Source organism: Onychostruthus taczanowskii, unplaced genomic scaffold (genome assembly GCF_017590055.1).
Source record: "Onychostruthus taczanowskii isolate IOZ18803 unplaced genomic scaffold, ASM1759005v1 scaffold3, whole genome shotgun sequence".
Lineage (NCBI taxonomy): Eukaryota > Metazoa > Chordata > Aves > Passeriformes > Passeridae > Onychostruthus > Onychostruthus taczanowskii.
The window spans coordinates 641,431-663,421 of record NW_024500349.1 but is presented as its reverse complement, the minus strand read 5'-3'; the positions used below and the strand labels follow the sequence as shown (position 1 = coordinate 663,421).

The window sequence follows — 21,991 nt, the reverse complement described above, 5'->3', positions numbered from 1 at the left end:
ACACTTTTTTATGGATAGAAGAGGATGCCTGAATATTAATGGAGAAAGAAACTTAACCTTTTAGCAAACAACATGCAAAACTTGGAAACTTAAATGATTTAGTGTGTTTTAAAGACTGAATGTTTCAAACTTCAAATGGCTATTAATAAAATCTGGATTTTATCTTCTGTGGTCTTGGTGCAACAGGTATCATGGAATTTATGAAAACCATGAAGTTCTGGCAATAATATCATGTTATGTCTACATGTAAAAAGAAAAGTCTGCTCTTCCAAAAAGCTTTTCGGTAATAATTGTCTTTGTTTAATGCTTTGCTCACATTCTTTTTTCTCCCCTTATTGTGATTTTCTTCTAGGTGGCGTGTAGTACCAACTTGAGCAATGGGAAGTAAAATTACACTTGACCTGAGCTTAATATTTCTACACATTGAAATTGTACCTAACAGCCTAACCCAAAAAACTCACCATCTGCCTCCCCCCAACTATTCATTATGTTAGGATGAGTTCCAGTTAGTGCCAATATAAATAATTTCTTTCCTTTTCAGAAAGCCCATACATACTGTAAGGAACACAAACACACTGTATTTCAGTCTATAATGTGATAATGATTAAGCAACAGTAAAAAAAAAACCTACTTTCAAACTTAATGATTTTATCTTTAAAGTAAACATTGGCAAAAACAATGCAAATAGATTTAGATATTTTAACAGATATTATTGATGTTTTGTATTTCTTAGTTGAGATATCTAGAAACTAAACTTGTTCATAGGAAAATTGGACTTTTTCCCAGTCTTCTGGGAAAGCTGTAACTTGCCACATAAGTGAGGAAAGAATTCATATGTCATCAGAGAAGAAGCAGATCCCTTAGCAGCTTGTTCTGGGAAATGTATTCAGGCAAATATGCAAAGATGTATTTTTTACAGAATTGTCCCAGGATGATTTTATGGGAAAAACTGCTTTGAATATCCACATTCAAACTTAACCTTTTCCTTAGAAGTTTGACTAGATGTCTGTTCATAAAACTTTATCCTTTAATTGGAAATCTTACGTGCAAATCAAATTTTCCAGACAGGTTCCTTACTACAGCAGTGGATTTTCAGAACATCATTCTCAGCCTTTCCATGAATATATTGTGATTTCTAGAAACATGCACTTTATATCTAGTAGCTGGTTCAAGAGTTTAAATAAACCGAAGGTCAGTTCTGAAACAATGACCATAAGTACTCCCTGCTCATCACTTTTTTATGAGGGGAACACAGGTCACAACTGGATTTCATACCTCAATTTTATAGTCTGTAACCATGTAATTTGGTCTGTAATTTATTCACTGAAATTTGTGAATAATTGCTATTATTGTCCTCACTAAAAAAAAAATCTTCAAAAATTACCTTGAATTTACTCTTATGGAACCTTACTGGTGCTATAGCATAGAATGTATTGTTGTTGGCTTGGTTTTTTAAAAATAAATATTAGTTAAGCATCTGAAAATAAATTAAAAACAGACAAAAAAAGTCAACTTGTCTGAGTAAATCAATAGATATATGCATGACTAAAATAATTTTTTTAACCAACACTGAGAATACTAGGGGACCCCAATTTAGCTTTGTAAAAATACTATATTGATAACTAGAACTCTGTTTTCCATAAAAAATCATGGTGTTCTGTTTCCTTCCTGGAGAGGAAAACATGATGAGTTAAGTCCTTTTGTCTTAGAATGTTGGATTTTTCTGGGGTTGTATTGCTATTGAAGGGCAAAGCTGTCTTTTAATAAGAACACAACAATATGTTGGTAAATCCAGCAAAAGACACGAAGTAACCAGTTCAGGTGCTTTTTAATTGTACTAACCAACTGAGTTAAGAGATATGTAGAACCTAAGCAGGAAAATTACAGAAATAAGACTACTGGGAAAGTCAGACAACAGATGGGATTCTCACTGGATAATGTTTATCGTCATTACTGCTTATGATGGACTGTATTCCATTACTATATTAGAGCAGAACCAAGTGTAGCATGGCTTTTCTCTTTGCCAACTTCCTGGTTTTTTCTATTTTTAGTATTTTACTAAGTGAGATAGTGTATTCTGTGTTTTGGAAATTGTTGAATCATCCAGCAAAATTGTATCATGGGCCACCCTCAAATTCTTAGTGAGACAAGGAACACAAATCTGAGTTCCGTGCTTGTATAAGCTGCAGCACGACATGAGTTGAGTGTCTTTACCTTAGATCCAGGGTTATAAATTGGTGTTCTGCAAATTCAATTAATTATCTCTGTGTGATTTTTTTTCCTATTGGTTTTCATTGTAATTCTCTGTAAGTTTTATAGCTGAAGGAAGTACTTTGATCCAAGTATTTATGTTACAATATAGATAATATATGATGGCTGATGAAGTTGAAGAGTGCCTTAAAGTGAAGCAAATATCTAAGAAAATAAAAAGCACAGATGTGAATAGTATTTCTTTTGGTATTTGGAGTTAGTGAGACAGATAAAACAGCATAGAATTTCGTTTTAAAAATAGTTTTCATTGATAAATTTAAATCTTTGTATGAAACTTGTCAATGGGCAATAGAAAGTCAGTAAACCAGGAAACAAGCAGAAGAATCTTTATTCTTTGCTCAGGATTTGCTCTCGAAACAGGACCAAGTTGTCTAGTTCAGAAGACAGGAGATACACAATGAAAATTGCCAGTTCCCAATTCCTAACTCTGTTTGAGTGAAGTGCCCCAGACAGCACCCAGATGACACTGTCCCCACCTGTGTCTGCCACCTGGCACTGCTAAGTGAGAGGGCTCATTCGTGCCCATAACCCGCATTACAGAGGTGTGGGATGCACCGAGCCAGCCAGCTGCATGAGTGGACTGCACACTCCGCAACTGAGACCCAAGCTGTCTGTAGGCTGAGCTTGATCTGGAGTTTGTATTTTGAGGAACTGAATCTATTCTTTCAAACCTCAACATGGCCCAGTAACAAAGAATAAAAGTTCAGCAGCACTGTTCTCTGTTATGTCACAGCAGTACCAATGCTACCAAGAGGAAGTCACAAGTTCAATTCAAAAAGCAGAAAGTATTAGAATGGAAAGGTCAAGGAACTGCACTAAGAATAGACTCATTTATTTTATCCAAGGCTATTATAAATACCTGCCACTTTTCAGAGATATTGTACTATGTGTCATGAAAACTAATTTTAAAAGAGCATTTTAATAATCCTTCTGTGAAGACAAAAAATATTGGAAAGACTGCTATATGTCTGAACCAAAAAAAGGCCTTGACCTTTACTAGCTGAATGGCTGTTTATTAATATGAAAACAACCACTGATTATCTGTACTGATCATTAAAACATTTTTCACTCATCTCAAATAAGCTCCAAAATGCCAAAGGTTAGCTTTGGCATTAGGTAGGGACAAGAGAAAACCCTTAAACATACATATGATTCTTCTATACTCTTTAAGTATAATTATCTAAATGTTTAGCTAAACTTGTCTGGCAGTATTTTTTATTATTATAGATGTTTGAGCATAGAAAAATCTTGACTACAGACGTTAAACAGCAGGCTGGGGAGCTGAAAGCTGATAAGAGAGGGAAGTTTCTCATTCTTACTGAAAATCTGCAGCTAAAGCCTAACTATAGACCATAAATATTGTATCCATGCAGATGGATTCTAGAGAAAGATGTATGTATTTTACAGCCATGAAAATACGTGAAGGGACTGACAAGAGAACATACAAGATTCAACAAATATGGTTTTGTATATAATAGAAGTATCTGGTTCTACTGTCTTGGACTCATCAGTGTGAAACAACAGATATAAAATTACTGTCATTTGCTGTGCTAAAGTTAGAGAGAGACATGATTTTTCCACCACATGGATGAATAGTTTCTTTCAAACTTCATCCTATTTCTTTTTCCACTTCTGAAGTACTCTGCAGCAGCTTTCCCAATCAAACTTTTTTTGAGAAGATGAAGAAATGAGAAGTATGAAAAAGCATTTGTCAGGAGGAGGAAAATCATGATAGATGGCAGTATTCTATACTTCTTATAATAAATGTTTCCCATATCTAAATTTATTTATGTGAATTTTCTAATTAAATTGTTGCCTAAAACACAAAACACAAGTGTTTATATAGTACATCTTTTACAAAGCAGCTTTGTATGAATTAATTTGTCTTGTGTAACTTAGATTGTTAGCCAGGTGATCAATGATCCTGTCGTAGAAAGTCTTTGTATCAAACTGATAAATGGAAGATCTTTCTGTACCGAACATTGATGTTAATAACTCTCCCATGGGCAAGAAAACCATATTCACATAAAGCAATTTCCCAAAGTTTTGCAAATCAGAAAATTTCCTAAATTAATCACACACTTTATCCAACTGATTTTGCTTGACAAGGTGTAGTCATTAACTCTAAATTATCTAATTTAAATATCACTAAGGCATTAATTATCTTAAAATCTCATACCTCGACCAACTTCAAAGTTGTCCTGAGTTTTTACAGCACATGAGCAATTAAAAATTATTATAAATAATCAGTCTGAAGGTTTTAACCTTCATCTAGAAATACTTAAAATCTTTAAACACAGGCATTGTAGGCAAAAACATTCTAGAAAGAAAGCTTCCCAAGTGATGGTGAAAGTCAAGACATATTCAGGTGGTTGAAATTCTGACATAAGTGCTGTGGCTCTAGGGAGGCCTTTGGTTGCATCCTATTGTGGATGTTCTTGGAGAAATGTTCTTACAAAATGTTCTTGGAGACACTGATAAGAAATCGGGCGCATGTGCACCTTCATCAAGCCTTCATCACATGATGGTGCACCACTCATGTGGGGACATTATTGCTGGGCAAATAACACCACTAGCAAAAAAGCTACTGACAAAAAAGGACAGTAGACTACAAGGTTCTACAGAATTTCTACATCCTCTCTCCCTATATAAATAACATATTCAATGACACATACAACTACATCTTACCTTGTTTCCTTGAATGCCTTTCAGACCTTGCTCTCCTGGATCTCCCCTGATACCCTATGAAAAAGTCAAAGCAAAGAATGAGCTGCTTTTGAAGACACGTATAAATGTTAGGGGTCTATTTCCCCTGTATGGGGTACATTATCATACAGCACAATTCCAAGCTCTAAAGGAAAAGAATTTTCCGCATCATACCCTGTGAAGTGCCCAATACATTGAATATTGTTAATATTTAAAAACCAGTGCCAGCAGAAAAATGTGTCTGTTTTTCACAGAATTAACAGGTTGTATGCAGAAGAAACTTACAGAATATAACAATTACTTTTTATTTGGTAGCTTTTAGTTCCCTTACCTGAGGTCCCCGAGGTCCTGTAGGGCCCACAGAGCCCTGCAAACCCTGAGGAAAAATTAGATTCAATTATCAGATTAAAAGGAAATTTCAATCTGCTTTCAAATGCCAAGAACTTGACATGTACATGTAATGGCTTTCTAGAGACTTTATCCTCTCACCAGACTACTGCTACTCTCATACTGTGTTCAGTAATTGCCTGTTACATTCCACCCTCAGTATTTGGTTAAAACGCTTTTCATATACAACAAGCACAGTGAATGTCTAAGTTATTTGATTAAGAAGTTTTTATTTGATAAAGTTTTTAAAATTTAATTCCTAGAAGCATATTAGATACAGAATTCTTAATAAAAATGCTGCAATGTCTATACTAGAATAACTTCAGGCAACTTTGTCTCACTAACTCAAACTGCTGATGAAATGGATTAATCACTTGCCTGGAAGAATCACACTAATAGTTCACAAAATCCATTAAAAATGCATCCAAAAAAAGTTTAAAATGCCATTTTAATACATTTAAAATGCTTTTTTAAATTCCAGTAGGTGTGATTTCTCCATTTAATGGGTTCTTATCAGTCATCACCACTGCAGATTATTCAAAAATCTTTCTGCTTCACTGTTTTTTTTTAGTCACCATACTGTATATTCTACAGAATTTCAGTTCCACTTGAGTCAATACTCAGTTATAATTTATTTTTAAAGCAAAAATAGTTTTGAGCAAATTTACTGTTTTTTAAATTTTTCTTTTAATTAGTAAAATCTCTAGGGGCAGAGGCACTGGCAGACTGCTGCATTTTTCAAGACATGTCATATTTTGAACTTCTAATAGCCTTGACAAATTTAGCAGTGATACCTATGCAGACACTCCATCAGCTGCTCCCCCTAGAGATTCAGAGTAAGAAATTTTAAACAATTCTCCCTGGCATTTGCTTCCAGGCCAAGCATCAGCCACTAGAGAGAGGTAAGCCCACTCATCTCCAGCCCATTTCCAGCCCGACTACACAAGCAATGGATGGCACAAACAGTGATATGCTGACACAATGATGGCTACTTTGGGTAGCATACAAACATACGACTTGACTCAGTTCTGATTTCAAAACCAAACAGAAACTGTCTGAATTTCAAGCGTGAACAGCACTTGAAAAAGCTCTGATATGAAGCACTAAAACTACTGGATTCAGTCTGATTAGTGAGATTGAAAAGTGGTAGTGGATAAATGCAACATTTTCAAATTGGACTCCCAATCATGTTTCAATATCCAGCACTCCAGTCAAAGATTAACCTCAGAATACTGAATTTGCTTCTCATACAATTGGCTATATGTGTTCTGTGTCTGATTTTGTCTAGCCTAGAATACTGTCTTTAAAAATAAAGCCATAACTTTGTTCTGTCTTCAGGATTTGTGAATACAAAGGGAATTCTGGAACTAACTGATCCCCATCAGAGGACAAAGTTTTTTCATCACCGTTCTCAACAGAAATTAAGCAAGCAGATTTTTGGCAGCTCTGGCATGCTTTCTATATCCAGATTTCTTGGCTGCTTTGATTAGGTTCTTTGCCAGCTTCTGAACAGCTTCCTCTTACCTTAGTAGATGTTTCACATAATGTCATGCTATTTCTTACATGCCTGGATAAAAAAGGTATGATCATTCTTTATTCCTCTGAGAGATACAGATTTCTCCTTTTCCATTGATATGTCAGACTTTTCTGATTCACTGAAGTCTGAAATTTGCCACAATTTTGAACCACAGTATCCCACAAGATATTCTCATTGTTTAGATTTTCATTATTGTATAATGCCTTTTTTTCTTTGCAATAAATACTTCTGGAATGAATATTTATTAACTCCTATTTGAAATTAATCATAAAATAAAAAATAAAAGCTTCCAGGAAATCAAAAACTTTTCAAGGTGGTATTTGGTAAAGGTAAACATAATATGGGTGGTAAAACTGAAGAAATGTGCTTTAATAGAAGGATAAGTGCATTCTAATTGATAGTGAGCTATTTGAACTATAAATCAGTGGTTTGCATGAGTCAGACAAACCCGCTTGTATGAACTCAAGATACATGATTATCTCACTTAGTCCATTATCCTTCCATCTTTCAGAATGTAGATAAACCAGGTAAAAATCTGTATTCACTTGCAACACTACTGCACTCCAGGTTAAAAGGAAAGGAAGACTGGATAGAAGTGTGAATTCAGATCAGCACAGATGCGTTCGTAGACCTAAAAGTTGTTTACGTCGGGTAAGAACCTGCTTTTATTGCAATATAACTATACACTCAAATTGAAATTAAACTTTTAAAGAAATAAACTAGTTGCTCTTTGCAAGATGCCCAGTCCTGTGTAAGCAAGGCTTGGCAGAGGTCAGGGCAGCTTCTGTTTTAGGTAAGGATCTGTATTTCTTAGGCAAAATGGAAGAAAATAATGTGGTGAACAGTTGGTTCAGTTCTTATAAATCATTCTTCTACTATGAATGTATCTCTACCACCAGGGAATTATAAGGTATTCCAAATTTACAATAGTCTTTTCAAGCTGTGTTTATGAGTATATTCCATGATTTTCTGGTATCTTCATCAACATGAAACAGTTCAATTAAAAATTATACTTACTATTTCTCCTTTTGGTCCTGGAGCTCCACATTCTCCTCTTTCACCCTTTATAAGAAATCAAAGGGTTCACAGCTAAACGAGATTATTTGATTATGCTATGTGCATTAAAGATTCTTCAAGCAGTAGCACAAGAGGTTTAGTTGACTCTGAGGACCTGGAAGCGGCATCATTATATATGGTCTGTAGAAGATAAGATCTACTCTATTCAAGATAGGTTGTTCCTGAAAATGCCTGCAAAACATCCAACTTATATCAGAGGATAACACATTTAATATCTAATAAGTTTTGCTGCAGTTTTCCACTTCGCTGCACTGTCTCCAGAGATCCTTTCCATGCTCTGATTTTATTACTGTGATGTCTGAGATTTTCCTGAGTAACAATTGTGAGATTGCACATATGGAATCAAGAAACAATTAAGTCTTTCACTGATGATTTAACATATCTATAGACACATGAAAAGTAGGCCTATCAGTCTACTGTTCCCATTTTTATGAAATCTTATCACAAAATTGACTGAAGCATTTTTCTAATGAATACAAAGATTTGTAGAGGAACTGCTTTTATTAACAATGTGGAGATATAAGTGTCAAACCAAGAAAAGTTAAAATGGAATAATCTCTGCTTCATTCTTCACTATGATGGTCCACTTTGCAATTCATCTCTAGAATCCTGCAAGTCAATGAAATGCATAGTTTTTTTATCTTCTTGGAGAGACTATATTGAAAATTTTCTTGATTGAGCATTAGCCCTTGCAAATTATAAATAGGTTGAAAGTAAACTACCTTGTGGTAAGTTTTTTCAAAAGCTGATGGTTGTCACATTGTGTTTGCAGTAAGCATTTTCTCTTTCTTTCCACTTAACCTCTTCAACCCACAACTTCCTTTTCCTTCCAAAAACTGTTTTTCTGGTTGTTGACACCTTTCTTTTTTTATCTTTACATTACAGTCTCTGATTTTGTGAGGTTTTTTGTTTTATTTTCAGCATTCCAGTCTGTAAGCATTTACATAAATTTTGAATTTACTTCTGGGGATTGCATCAGGAGCTTTCATGACAAAAAGACAAGTTCTTTTTTCCATTCTTTCACATACACTGTCAGCAAATGACAATGTATTTTCAGACTACTTCTATTCTACAAAAACTTACCTTATCTCCCTTGTAGCCAGGAGTTCCCTATTCAAAAATTGAAAAAAGAAAAAAATCATAAAAGAGAAAGCAAAGGCCTAACATACTGCTAATTAAGTAGAAAAAGCCCCAATATCCCCCCATAGTAAAGAACTATGTTTCAGAAATTTAACTATTCACAACAATAAAATAACTCTCTGAATTGTTTAAAATATAATTCTCTGCAAATCTCATGTGTATTTTTACTCATATATTAGCTGTAAATATGCCACTTAGTTTGTCCCCTCCTAGCAGATACATGCCGCCATTTAAATGGGACTTTTCAACTGAGTTATTCTTATACAGGTAATAGTGTTAATCTTTCTCCAATGAATCAACAGGAAGTCTGAGAATTATCAGGTGTTAGAAGCCACCAAAGAACCATGCAGTGTTTTTATCAGGTCAGTCTTTGGGATAAGTCTAATGCAAGTCACTTCAAAATCACACCGCTTCAGAAGTTCCTTCTCCCAGTAGCACCTCATCTCTATATTTAAGCACATGGTTAGACTGTTTCTTTCAATATACATTGAAATGTAAACCAGGCCTAAGTGTAGGTGCTTTAAATAATTGAATAAAGTGGACACATAAAAAATGGAAATGACATTATTAGTTCAGAAAATGTGAAAAGACAAAATATGAGTTAGCGCTGTAGTAGTCACATACCTCTTCTCCTTTCTCTCCATGATCTCCTTTTTGAGCATCACCCTATTGGAAACAAAGGAATACAACTGAAATATGTATTGCACTAAAACTAGGAACACTGTTAAACAAGCAAGACTGGTTTTATTCCTATTTAGTACTGTTCACACGTCTTCCTTCCACAATCAAAGATACACATTTCCTGATCATTAACATAGAAAACTGAACTATTGCCATGAGATGACTGAAATTTTAGTTATTAGAGTGAACCACTCTGATCAAGGGATCTGTGTACTGTTAGAAAGCTCTCAGGAACCTAAAGAGCCTTCAACTATTTTCAGAGATCTCTGCTGCCAGAGAAAAACTGGAATGATAGGCAGTGTTAACTTGACAGCAGTTTAGTTTTAAATTTTCATCTCACACTTCTAAAGCAGCTAACTATAAACTAGCAAACCTCAATATTTAGAACTTATTTTAACATACTTTTCCATTGCTACATTCACATCTGTGGTTTGAATAACTGGATAGAAATTTGCTTTATTTCTTTTAAATTCACATTACCTTGTTTCCTTTTGGTCCTGGGTCACCTTTCTCCCCTTTGCTGCCATCACTGCCCTGAAACATGGCAGGAAAATGTTATTATCATTGTAAGGATAAAATTCTCCAGCTTCTCTAAGACTATATTTTAGTCCAAAATCATCCTGGAATAAGCTTTGGTAAAAACCCCCGCTGATTCAAGTATGGTACATGTGACACAATATTCATTTAACTAAACCTACTCTGGTATTATAAGGTATCTACAAATATATTTTTAAACAATATTCAATGATAAATAAATTTTCTACAGAGCATCTGAAAAATCTAATCAGGAAAGCATTACAGAAAACAAACAGTTCTTCCTTCCCATTTCTCAATTAACTACCACTTTCTCATCTTGTCTGCTTAGAAAAAAAAAACTGTACAGAACAGTTTAGGGTCAATATCCAGCAGACCTAAGGAAAAAGTTACTCCACCATTTTTTGTTACTCTTTGGAGGATCGTGATGGTTGGGACTAGAAAGTTTGGTGTATACACATCTGTATAACAGGTTACATCTAATAATTTTGGATAAAATAATTTAAAAATTCTTGGATCTAAAATTTTAAATTGCAAACAGAGGTTCTGGTGCACATTATCCAGATGCACATTATCCACAAAGATTGAATGATAGGCCCTGGTGTCATAACCTGCTAATGGTATGGTTGACCCATTAGAGAATAGGGAGAAAGACAAAAACCTCTGAATGTACCTTGCTTGTCTCTGGGGGAAATATTAAAGATAGAAAAAGGGTCAGAGAGGTCACCCACTGTCTGAACTCACACTTTTCTGTTCCTTACTAGAGCCAAGAAATATGTGCTGAAGTGTTCCAAGAGAAAAGAGACTTTTCAGACTTGTGAACCTTTACCCCTTACAAAAAAAAAATGTTGGTTTGGGTGAAAACCTTTGTGTAATGGACCTTTCCTTCCCCATTGCAAGACTCAAGAATAACTTTTTTATTTGGGCTCCCAAATCACCTATTTATCCACAGTGTTTTATCACCCAATAATAGAAATATATTTTCAAGACAGTATCTGCCTATGGATAGATCATTTTTCTGACCTCTTTTAACAGTGGCCTTTCACTACCAACATAATATGCTAAAAATCATTCTTTTTGCAGTACATGCACAGCTAATGTCTTGTTCATGCAGTAACCAATTAATGTACTGTGCAGTTTTGATCTTGATTAAAATTCAAATTCTTGAGCCTACTCAAATAAATGCATACTTACTTTGTCTCCTTTTACTCCCTTTTCACACTCACAGGTCTTCCGCACACACTACAAGGTTAATGGAAAGATAAAGGAGAATGGTTTTCAAATATATTATTACAAAATTTTAAAGCAAAAAATTTTGGTTTTGCCTAGTCACAGATGAAATAACATAATAGTGGAATAATAGGAAATAAATTATATTCTAATATATTTATTTCTCATATAATAAACATTAAACTTCCATATAGAGCAACCAAAATCCCTTACTTGATTTATTTATAACAAAAATTAATCTCTTACTGTAGTGACTGTAGTCGCTGTAATAATTACAAATGTTTACGACAGCATATACATAGTAAAGAGTACTGTGAAATCTTACAGAAATTTCGAACCATTTTAACATTGCTATTGTTTTCTAAGGAGACCACAAATGAATTAGTATATCTTGCATTAAGCCTATTCCACTCTTGTAGGAAGAGTTCTTTATGTCTTAATGTTGATACTACTCACTAATGAGCTAACATCGTAGATTTCTCAGGACAAAAAGGACAGAAGAAATGCAGAAAAGTTAAAATAAAAGTAATCATAGTCAGAAAATTTAACCAGAGATGGAAAGTTGATTAATCTTCAAGTATTGATATGTTATAGAAGAAGCAGACTTTGGGAAGTCTAGCGTCAATAAGAGTAATCAAACACAAAGCCCAAAAACCCTACCTGCTCCTGTAGCAATGCTTCCTGCAAATAAAATAGAATAACAATATTACTTTCATATAGATATGATTTAATTTAACACAGTACAAATTTTTCCTCTCTAGTTTATAGACTCCCCAAGGTGAATGGTAGAGATGGTGAATACCTTCATCCTTCATTCCTTCCTCAAAGGGAAGAGAACCAGTCTGTGGAACTACTCATACAGAGAAGAGTTCTTGGTTGGAAGAGAGGGTTATTCCAAGTGACACACAGTGATTAGACAAGACATGAGAATTAATGGGATAGCTAAACAGACAGTATTAAGGCACAGTGCTAACAACAGGGACTATGAAAAGACTTCCTAGTCAGAGACCTTCTTTTGGAAGGCCCTACAAACAATATATGTAGGGGAAGAACTCAATGGTTATGCGTGAGATCAAGGTACCTTCTAAAGTATTTTCATATGCTCAGAAACACACTCTGTGTGCTGGGATATGAGATCAGAACAGCTGAGCTACTATTATCCAAGCACACAACTTCTTGGAGAGTGGGTGGCAAAAGAAAGCTCCATCTGCCCTGACCCCTGCTGCAGCAGAGGAGGCACCACAAAACCCTCTGCACTGTCTTCAAGGATGACCTAATCAAAATTAAATGAAATCTGCCAAGGATAGACACATGACAAGATTAACATCAGCATAACATACCAGTTCCAATGCTACATCAGCTACCAGATTCTGATCATCCAGGCACAGGACACGTTTAGAGGACGAATCACCAAATATCATGCGCAATTTTTCTTCTTGGACTGCTTTCTTAGAAAGGCCAATGGTAACAAAATGTATCCCAAGACTTCTAGCTGTTTTGGCTATACCCTGGACATTAGGGCTGTTGGGATGATCCACACCATCAGTCATCAAAAAAGCCACTTTCACGCTTCTCTTACGACTTTCAGTTTTGAACAGATGAGTGGCATTTGAAACTGCGTAATAGGAATAAGTGCCTTGGCCAATAAAGCCCAGAGATGTGATTTTCTCCTTAAAATTCTGGACATTTTTCCAGGCTGTAAAGGGATGATCAATGATGACTGTGCTGCTGAACTGCATACTTGCTAGTTTGACACTATACATGTGGGACTTAACTGGCTTCATCTGGAAAATGCTGTCAGTCATGTTTTGCACAAAATCCTTCTGTAAATCAAACAATTGATTTTTGGCACTTTCTGAACTGTCTATGATAAAGACTATATCAATGAGACACGTATCACCTGTAAGGGAACAAGAAAGTTAAATCTGTGAATGATGGGAACACCTGCACAACAGATTTCAGATAATTCTCTGCAAAAAATAATTTTCCCAAAGATTCCTCTGTCTTCCCAGTAAAAATTCTAAGGGTAAATTCCATTGTAAAAATCCAAGAAATCCTAATGAAAACTGTCAAGTTAGGGTATTGATGGGATTGTTTTAGTATTTTAGTTGATTTTGTATAGAAAATCTACCATATGCAATTTCAAACAAAAAAATCAGGTTTCTTATAATTTCCCTTAAGAGATATGCATGTCCATGAAAACCATTGATCAAACTGGAATCCATGTCCAAGTAGTCAAAAAGTATTTTTCAGCCCTCATAATCAAAACAAATCACATTTTACATATTCCCATGAAAGTTATCAATTACTAAATAATTATGGTAAAATGTATGGATGCAACACAGAAATTTTAAGAAAATGGTTTCACCTTCATCTGTTGGCACAGGAGAGTAAATATTCTTTCCTCTTTTTCTGTTTTGCCCATGTACTATCTGGTTTGTTACCACAGCCAGAAGTATAAAGCAAAAGAAAAAACATTTTTTCCTCATAGTGACTTTCATCACAAATAGACAACTTTTTTTTCCTGTTAAAAGCAAATAGCCACCTGTGAATACCTCATTAATAGAAGCAAATAAATAAATACAGATACTTTAAATACATATTTGTGGGAACCATGCTTCTAGAGAAAATATAAAAAAACCACTTATAAAAAGTCATTGTGTAGGTAGTTTAAGCACAGTAACCAGCAATACTTCAACTGTAGCTCACATGGATAGTATAATCTGTTTATTATAGATGAAATATGGGTATTGCACTGCCTTTTCTTTCTTAACAAAAAGCCTGAAACATGAGTATGAACAACTTATTCTTCTAAGACACAGTGGCTTAATAATGAAATCCAATACAATAATATATTATTAATATTACATGGAAGTTACAGAATATGTGCAGTATTTTTCATAAGGATTATATTCTATTATAATGACAATATACTGATAAAATTAAAATTAGAATATTTAATATTTAAATGAGTGATTCAACATATTTTTAGAGAACACTGAACTAAATTAAATACTGAATTAAAACTAATTTACACAAAAAATACTGTGGTTTACAGAAATTAATTTTAAATATCATTAATAGCAAAGACAATATGTTAAATGTAAAAATCCTCCCTAAATCTTCTTTTCAAGCCCATCAAGCAGTTACCTATATAGAAAGCAAAAGTGCAGTCCTCTAAAACTAGAGAGGAAATAACAAAGTCTCTTACCTTTGAAGGCATCCAGAAAGTAAACTGTGGATTAAAAAAGTTTTCAGTGTAGAAAATATGCCTTGTAGGTCATACTGGAAAGTACAATTTGTTAACCAAAATAAAGCAATCTACAAATAAATAGCCTATCCACTTGTAAATTATCTTTTATTGCTGCTGTTTAGTTGGCCAAAGTTTAAATGAAGATAGTTGGGCACTTGGCCAGTGCTGAGCCAGAGACTGAGCCATTTCATTAAAGGGACAATGTCAGTCTGGGAGCACAAGTGTTTTCCCACTTTAAGTAACTGCACTTTTACGTTTAAAAAACCCACTTTTAGACAACCTACATCTTTACCCTTCACTCTGCCAGTCACATATCTTCAGCTTGTCTGTGTTAATGTTGCAGCACTGGCTAGATCAGAAATGTGAGAGGAGTACATCACTTGCAGGCTAGAATTGAAGTCTGACCTGATGCTTTGAGAGTCTGCCAGGACTGCAGGACTCAAAGGTGGCAACTGAATTAGTAATTACAATAATAAAAGACAACTTTAAAAAAAAAGAAAAAGAAAAAAATTTTCTTGAGCTGGTTTCCTCAGAAATTTACCTTGCTTTTTAAATCCTCTGAGGGTTCAGACACAGACAGGATATCTAAAAGGTGGTCATGCAGGCAGCTTTCAGAATGTTGCATGGAAATTGTATTTGCTCTATCTACTGGCAGGCTTCAGAGTAAAATTGTGTTATCACAGTGTTAAGTACAAAAATGGGGTGAGAGAAAGCATGCCAATGACAAGTCTCAAGGAATCATAACATGCCCCAAGGGAGTTAAGTGCAAATGCCCAGCAGAAGGTAGCAGATGTCCTCTAGACAGGCACTGCCTACCAGGCAAGACACCCCTCAGCACCCTGGTCACAGGACAGAATCACAGAATATCCTGAGCTGTTAGGGACCCACAAGAATGTAGTCCAAGCCCTGGCCCTCACAGGCCAACATAAAAAATCACACCATGTGCCAAAGGAGTTGTCCAAATGTTTCTTGAACCCTTACAGGCTTGGGGTGTGACCACTTTCCTGAGGAGCCTGTTTCAGTGCCTGTTCCTGGGGCCAGGACACACAGTCCTCATGATCACCTTGCCATCAGCCAGGACCTTCCCAGCCTCTTGTTCCCCAGACTGTCTTCACATGCAAGGTTATCCTGCCTCAGGTGCTGAATCTGGGACTTCATGTTAAACTTTATACAAATGGTGATTGCTGAGTCCTCTGTTTGTCAAGGTCTTTCTGCAGGGCCTCTCTGATGGAGTCAACAGATCCTACCAATTTAGTATCATCAGCAAATTTACTTAGTATACCTTATAGACTTGTGTCCCAATCATTTACAAAAATTATTTAGAGCACAGGGCCAAAGATAGAGCCTGCAGAATCCAACTAGTGACAGGTCACCAGTTTGATGTCACTCTACTCACTGTAACTCTGTGCCTGATCGCTGAGTCAGTTGCTTACCCTTCGCATGATGTGTTTATCCAGCTATGCGATTGATATTTTGTCCAAAAGCATCCTGCAAGAGACAATATAAAAAAACTTTACTGAAGTCCAAAAATATTGTATCAACTGTCTTCCTTTGATCAACTAGGTGGGCTACCTCATCATAAAAGGAAATTAACTTTGACAAGCAGGATATTTCCCTCATGAAGGCATGCTGGCTGTGACTGATGATGACTGCATTGTTCTTCAGGAGTTTTTCACTACTTCCCAAAATAATGTTATCCTACCAGGCACTGATGTGAGACTGACAGACCTGTAGTTACCAGAGTCATTGTCTAGATCTTCTTCAAAATTTGGCCAACATTTGCCAGATTCCAGACAACTGAAACCTCTCCAGATTCCCAAGACCATTGAAAAATCATTGAGTTACGTCTCACAAGCAACCATTCCTTTGAGCACCCAGGAATTAATCCCACCAGGCCCTATACACTTAGCAGAATCCAGCTGCAGCAGTAAATACCACACTAGTTCAGGGTTGGCTGGGATATATTGACTAGGAGCTTATTTGTAAATAAGCCAAGTACATTAAGCTTTTACAAAAGCAGAGGATATTTCCTGCTGATTCTAAAAACTGTGGGTGAAAGGGAAAGAATAGAGAGGAAAAGAATAAAGCACAACTGACCAATGAACATGAAGAAAGCACCTGTCTTCATTAAGGTCAGTAGAAACACCCTTCATGTAGCCTGGGTGCATGGTCTGTCTATTGATAGACTAAACACTTCCTTAAGCACTCACTTTCTGCTTCTCCAAGGCTATATCCCTTTATAGAGACCTTCAGCAACAAATACACTTTTGCCAACACTATTATCTGTATGTATGTGACGTAAGCCGTGAGTATGATACCGTATGTAACTTTAACTAAATTAAAGGGTGAGACAAATATGAAGGAACTCAAAGAGATCTTAACTCTCAGCAAAGATGTAGATAACACAAATCTGTTTCTGTTGCTGGTTTTGGCTAGGGTAGAGTTGATTTTCTCCACAGAAAATAGCTGGTATGGGGCTGTTTTGGATTCATGCTGGAAACAGTGCTGAAAATTCAGGGATATTTCAGCTGTTGCTGAGTTAATGCAGCTTCAAGGGCCTGCTACACTGAGTAGTGCTTACACAGGGTCAAAGCCTTTTCTCCTTATCTCACCCACTCACAGGGAGTGGGCTGTGGATGCACAAGCAGTGGGCACAGCCAGGACCCAGCTGACCCAAGGGATATCCCAGACCATATGCTATCATGATCAGGATATAAAGCTGGAGGAAGGTTGCTTGGGAGGCCAAGGCTCAGTGACTGGCTGGGCATGTGCCAGCTGGTGGTGAGCAATTGTTTTAATTTGCACCAATTTTGTGGTTTTGTTTCTCTTTGCTATTTTCCTTTTCAATATGACATTATTGCTATTGGTTTAAAAAAATTAATAGGTTAATTAGTTGGAAAAAATTAATAAACTATTCTTCTCTCAACCCAAGTGTTTTCTTATTTTTACACTTCTAATTGTGTTCCTCCCATCCTGATGAGGGTGGAGAGTAAGGAAGAGGCTGTGTAGCACTCAGCTGCTGGCTGGTATTAAGCCATGACAGGCTGAATGTGAGAGCTGTACCTTTGCCCTGTGACTGTACACAGTACCATTCCTACACAGATTCATCAGTCTGTTCATGCTCTGTTAACATGAAATGCACTGAAGGAACATGCTGCTAACAGAAAAAAATCCTACCTGTCACTACTATTCACCCTCTTCACCCAGTTCAAGTGAGGAATGATTTGCTGGCCCAGCAGCTGCAGCCTCATCCTAAAGGGTTTTCTTTCTAGAAACCTCTACTTTGTCTCCTATCAAATATGTGTCATCTTTATTGAGGTTAATTGTCTTCATTGAGTAAATGTTGCCTTCATTACACAGGGAAAACAAAGAATTTCAATGGAATACAATATTTTACACTAAATATCTGTTAGTGCTACAAATTATAATTATTGTTAGCACCCAGCATCTGTTGTATTAGAGACACTGGTGATGATCAAACATTTCATTAGCAACAAATTAGTCACACAGATCACTCATACTGTTTACATACTTATTCTTACCCTTATGCATACTTAGATCAAGACTGCAAACAGCCTATCACATCAATAGCTATGGAAAAAAAAATGCTTTTTCCAGCAGTTGGCAAGTTTCATCCGCACTTTGTGCCAAAACAGAATTGAATGGATGGATTTCCAGATGTGTTCAAAGATTTCTCACTTTTTTGGGGGACCTGTAAACAAAACTTTCATCTGGCAGAGATCAGAATATGTTAACACTTATGATTTTTAGACATAAGAATTTGACTAGTCAAATATACATGTACCCTGGTAGTTCTGATGCACATGCTATATTTGGACAGTAATGGGGTCAAGTTTGGTTGTATTTCTCTGTCTAGAACATCTGTAAATCTGTTACATGTTGGTCTGTAACTGGTCTGTGGGAACAGCCCAAGCTCTTCTTCACTTCTTACTGTGTTTTGGAAGTACAGTAAGAATCTTGACAGTTCCACAACAGGATGGTGGATTAACAGTTCAGAGCTTTTTTTTTTAACTAGTCTTTTTAGTATATATTTTCATATCTTTGCATTCACTTAGAAATCAAATTTGATGGAAGTAATGCCTCCAGATTTACAGCACTGTTTTAACATTAATGCTTCCTGCAACGCTTGTCAGCACAGCAGTGTTCCAATGGCTGCCCTGAACCAGATGCTCAGCATATTCAGCTGCCAGGACTACTGAATCTGTCTAACTGCACTCATTACATGACCATACTAAACTCTAGTCTGCAATGCAAAATTTTATCTGTACAACTCATTTTATGTTGCTAGTGAATTTCAAGTTAAAAACCTTTAATTACTGCATACATGCTAAGCCATCTCTGATGTATAGCTTTTGTTCCTGGCACATTCCTGCACTCCTTGAATATTTCCTTCTATTCTCATTACTGAAACTCAGTGATGGTAAAGAAGAAATAAAAAGAGAGAGTTGGCAAAGATAAGAGAGAGCTTCTGTATGAAGACAAAGTAAATTATGATTCTGTTGCTTGAAAAGCCACAACTAAATGCCAATGTAATACAACCTATACAAGTATGAAAGAAGGTGAGTACATGAATGTAAAATGTCAGAGGACTTATACTATGGGTCAGTTGGTTTGATTATATCAATCAAAACTCACTGCCTTAAATTTATATTTTTTGCCCTGGTGTGCTCTTCACTCAATAAGAATGACAATAATTACTATAAAGAATAGTAGATATTTTGTTCTCTGGCTAGGAGACATCACTAGTAGGTGCAATTTGAAATAAATATTTTAAACAGGTTTTTTTAATCACTGTTCCTAGTACTAGCTACATATCGACTCAATGTCTTGTTATTCATACACTGTGCAAGCAAAGTTGTGATTACTTGCCTTCTTAAAACCAGATTGCAATAAGTGTGTCAAAAGGATCACTTAGTTGCTGAATATTTAAGCTATGAATATATTTATGCTATTTAAATCCTGCCCTCTGGTGTATCTACATGATAATGCATAATTATAGTAATGATAATACTTCATACTGGGTGCCTCATTCAGCATTTAATCATCTATACACACCTAGTAAAGGAGGCTACTGTCTGGGCAAAACTTTTGTGCCCTTGTAATAGAAGGTGGAAGCTGAAGACCAAGACATTAAAAGACTGAAAAACACCACTTTGAGGAGGGAGGATATGCCCTGAAAAATGGGTTTTACTCCTTAGTTCCTACCTCATCCTGAGATTCGAAATACCCATTTCACACATTCCTCTCTTTTAGATACCCAGATTAAGAGCACCAGTACATCACATGGATCTTCTGAGTACTGCTAAGTTAATGAAAGCTAAAAGGGAATGTATTGGAAAGCAGTATGAACTACTGAAGTAAGTACAGTTCTAGGTTGTCAGAGAAGTGAAATAAGAGTCTTGTTGTGTCAATTATGTAGCACTGGCCTGGGAAGTGTTTTGCATTAGTAATAAGGTATATTATTACTTATATTTGTAAGAAAACAGAGCATGGATCAAAATGGTAACTGTTTACAACAGATTCACTTTACTTCATGGCAGTCCTGTTTCTGAAATTCCACAGTTTCTGTTTGGACCAGGCTTACTTTGTTTTCCTTAAAAAAAAGACGAACACATACCCCCCAGTGCCCACAAAAGAAAAAAAAACCCCAAACCAAACCTAAAACCACAAAAACCACAACACCAAAAACATACAAAATTCCAATTTAGAATTATCTGTGTAAATGTTTTACTTCACTAACAGCTTAAAGCAAAAATGGCCAAATGAGTTGCCATCCCAGCATCCATTGTGTAGCCATTTTGTGGCTACAAAAAATTGTTGGTTTGAATAAGGGCTTTGGTCAGGCTCAGCAATGTGGAATATTGTTAAAAACCAGCATATATAATTTTCAAATTCTTTAAACAACGCTTTGTAAATCCTCTATGTTTCTGCTTATCATAACATATGATAACGCTCAAGCTGAGTTCTCTCTCTAACAGCCTACAGTGATCAAAACAGAAGAGTTAATTTTATTTCATGAGTTTTCCTAGATAATTAGGAGCTCTCGTATATAAAAAGCTTTGTCCTCTGTCACATACATCCCCCGCTCTATCCTTCTAAAATCAGGATTTTTTTCACAGGTTACCTTTGGACTTTGAACACACAAACTTTGTGATCCCTTTAGTCCAGGTATTCTTTCAGGAGCCTGGATACTCTAAAAAGATTAGATAGGACATTCATTTCTAAACTTCCACAGATCAGTTTTTCAATTAATAAAGTGCAGTAGTTATCTTCAGAAGAAAACAAATGTACCTGTGAAATTCTTGCTGTATTTATTTAAATTCCTCTTGCTCACATTTCTATGCATCCCACTGAATAACAAGTACAGCAACCACCAGTAACATTAATGGAGTAAGTGAAGCCGAGAGTTTTTGCACTCTTATCCAACCTGTGCAGTTGACAAAGGCCATTCTGCCATCAGAGTCACCTTCCTCACTTAAAAGGCTTTTTGTTTTGAATGCCTCAATTAATGAATGACCAAGGTGAAAGACTGGTGTGCCAACTGGACCTACTGGATCCTCTGAACCTTTTTCACCCTGAAAATATATGGCATTTGAATACAGGAACTTGCATTATGTTTTTAACATGAAATTGTATAAAATTAAGTGATAATCCCAACATATACAAATAAAAAAGTATGATCTGTGCAAACAAAAGAATTTTCAGTAGAAAGCCTGGAGGAAAGAGTCTTGCAACTTGTGCCTATAACTTTGGTAATCACGCTGCTGAATCTGTATAATTTGGAGTCTTTATACAGGCACATACATTTTACATAGACTGAGAGATTTGAACTCCAGCTTCAAACTCCCTATGTAATGAATACTTTCTTCTCTTACCAAAAATCAGATAAAGCAATACTACCAGGCATGGAGCAATACATCATGGCATGGAGAAGTACAACACTATATCTGAAACAATCTGCTAGGCTCCATCAAGCTTCTGCAAGTTTAAGTAATGATAACCCAAACCAGTAGTAATGATAAAAATAGCAATGACAGAATATATACCTTTTCTGTAAAGGGAAGAGCAGTGGTCGACTTAGATAACTAAATTAATAATTGACATGTCTTTAATCCCAGTGTTAACATTGCATTGAAATATACAAAACTCCAGCA

At 35.8% G+C, this 21,991-nt stretch overlaps 1 protein-coding gene across 1 annotated transcript in view; it reads right to left on the bottom strand.

The window, feature by feature from the left end:
* The window catches only part of COL28A1 (collagen type XXVIII alpha 1 chain), a 58,224-nt gene extending 43,335 nt beyond the window's left edge, over positions 1-14,889 (bottom strand). The window contains exons 1-11 of the mRNA XM_041408585.1: positions 14,775-14,889; positions 13,932-14,087; positions 12,904-13,463; positions 12,224-12,244; positions 11,528-11,575; positions 10,280-10,333; positions 9,743-9,784; positions 9,062-9,088; positions 7,919-7,963; positions 5,309-5,353; positions 4,960-5,013 (exon numbers count right to left, since the gene is read on the bottom strand). Coding sequence (XP_041264519.1) covers positions 4,960-5,013; positions 5,309-5,353; positions 7,919-7,963; positions 9,062-9,088; positions 9,743-9,784; positions 10,280-10,333; positions 11,528-11,575; positions 12,224-12,244; positions 12,904-13,463; positions 13,932-14,064 — 1,029 coding nt within the window. The 5' untranslated portion in view covers positions 14,065-14,087; positions 14,775-14,889. The remainder of the gene's footprint in view (positions 1-4,959; positions 5,014-5,308; positions 5,354-7,918; positions 7,964-9,061; positions 9,089-9,742; positions 9,785-10,279; positions 10,334-11,527; positions 11,576-12,223; positions 12,245-12,903; positions 13,464-13,931; positions 14,088-14,774) is intronic.
* Between the last annotated feature and the right edge of the window lie 7,102 nt (positions 14,890-21,991).